At 52.9% G+C, this 1,075-nt stretch overlaps 1 protein-coding gene across 7 annotated transcripts in view; it reads left to right on the top strand.

Annotated features, from left to right (window-relative positions):
• Positions 1-267: 267 nt before the first annotated feature.
• LOC307270846 (sodium/calcium exchanger 1-like) overlaps positions 268-1,075 on the top strand; it is a gene marked incomplete at its 3' end in the record, with an annotated part of 22,860 nt that continues 22,052 nt past the window's right edge. For 6 of the 7 annotated variants that reach the window (XM_080054735.1, XM_080054734.1, XM_080054733.1 and 3 more), the window contains exon 1: positions 268-1,075. This exon is cut by the window's right edge and continues 871 nt beyond it. In XM_080054735.1, coding sequence (XP_079910861.1) covers positions 415-1,075 — 661 coding nt within the window. In that variant the 5' untranslated portion in view covers positions 268-414. The other variant, XM_080054732.1, reaches the window with a different exon arrangement.

Below are 1,075 nucleotides of genomic sequence, written 5' to 3'. Positions count from 1 at the left end.
CACATTGCAGGTTTAAATGACGAAAAAGAGAACTTTTGTTATACTATATTATAAATACAGCCTTGCACAAAATACTAAATGTACAGTACCAGAATCTAACAGCACTCCCTTACCTTTCGTTCCGTGTCTTGCAGGTTTTTCGGATCTTCGAGTGTCACCATGAGTCGAGCGGGGAAATGGCCGCTGCTCTCCTCCTTCCAGCTGCTTCTCTTGTTCGCAGTCATCTCCATAGCACACAGCTCAACTCCCCCGACCCTCTATTCCAACAGCACGCCGAGCAACCACACAAAAGACAAATGCGGAGGCGCTAGCGAATGCGTGGAAGGCGTGATCCTGCCGATATGGCTTCCGGTAAACCCGCCTTTCACCGACCGCATCGCCCGCGCCACCGTCTACTTCGTGGGCTTGTTCTACATGTTCCTGGGTGTTTCCATCATCGCCGATCGCTTCATGGCGTCGATCGAAGTCATAACGTCCCAAGAGAGACAGATAACGATCAAGAAACCAAACGGGGAGAAGGTAACCACCACCGTGCGCGTGTGGAACGAAACGGTGTCCAATCTGACCTTGATGGCCCTGGGTTCCTCCGCTCCCGAAATCCTGCTATCAGTCGTGGAAGTCTGCGGCCACAATTTTGACGCCGGCGAGCTCGGGCCCAACACCATCGTGGGAAGCGCCGCGTTCAACATGTTCGTCATCATCGGTCTCTGCGTGTCCGTGATTCCCGACGGACAAACGAGAAAAGTGAAGCATCTGCGAGTGTTTTTCGTCACGGCTACTTGGAGCGTGTTCGCGTACACCTGGTTGTATCTGATCCTAGCCGTGTTTTCCCCAGGTGAGGTTGAAATATGGGAGGGGCTCGTGACGCTACTTTTCTTCCCCGTTTGCGTGGGCTTCGCTTACGTGGCCGACCGCCGACTTCTCTTCTACAAGTACATGTACAAACGCTACAGAGCGGGAAAGAGGAAAGGCATGATCATCGAAACCGAGGGGGAACCGGAGCTGCCCTCGAAGCTCGACATCGAAATGGACGGAAACATTCTCAATTCCCGCCAAGCAGAGGAGACGGAGTTTA

The sequence above is a fragment of the Ammodytes marinus genome (genome assembly GCF_949987685.1).
Source record: "Ammodytes marinus genome assembly, contig: scaffold_192, whole genome shotgun sequence".
Taxonomy (NCBI): Eukaryota; Metazoa; Chordata; class Actinopteri; order Uranoscopiformes; family Ammodytidae; genus Ammodytes; species Ammodytes marinus.
This window is presented reverse-complemented; position numbering and strand designations above follow the sequence as displayed.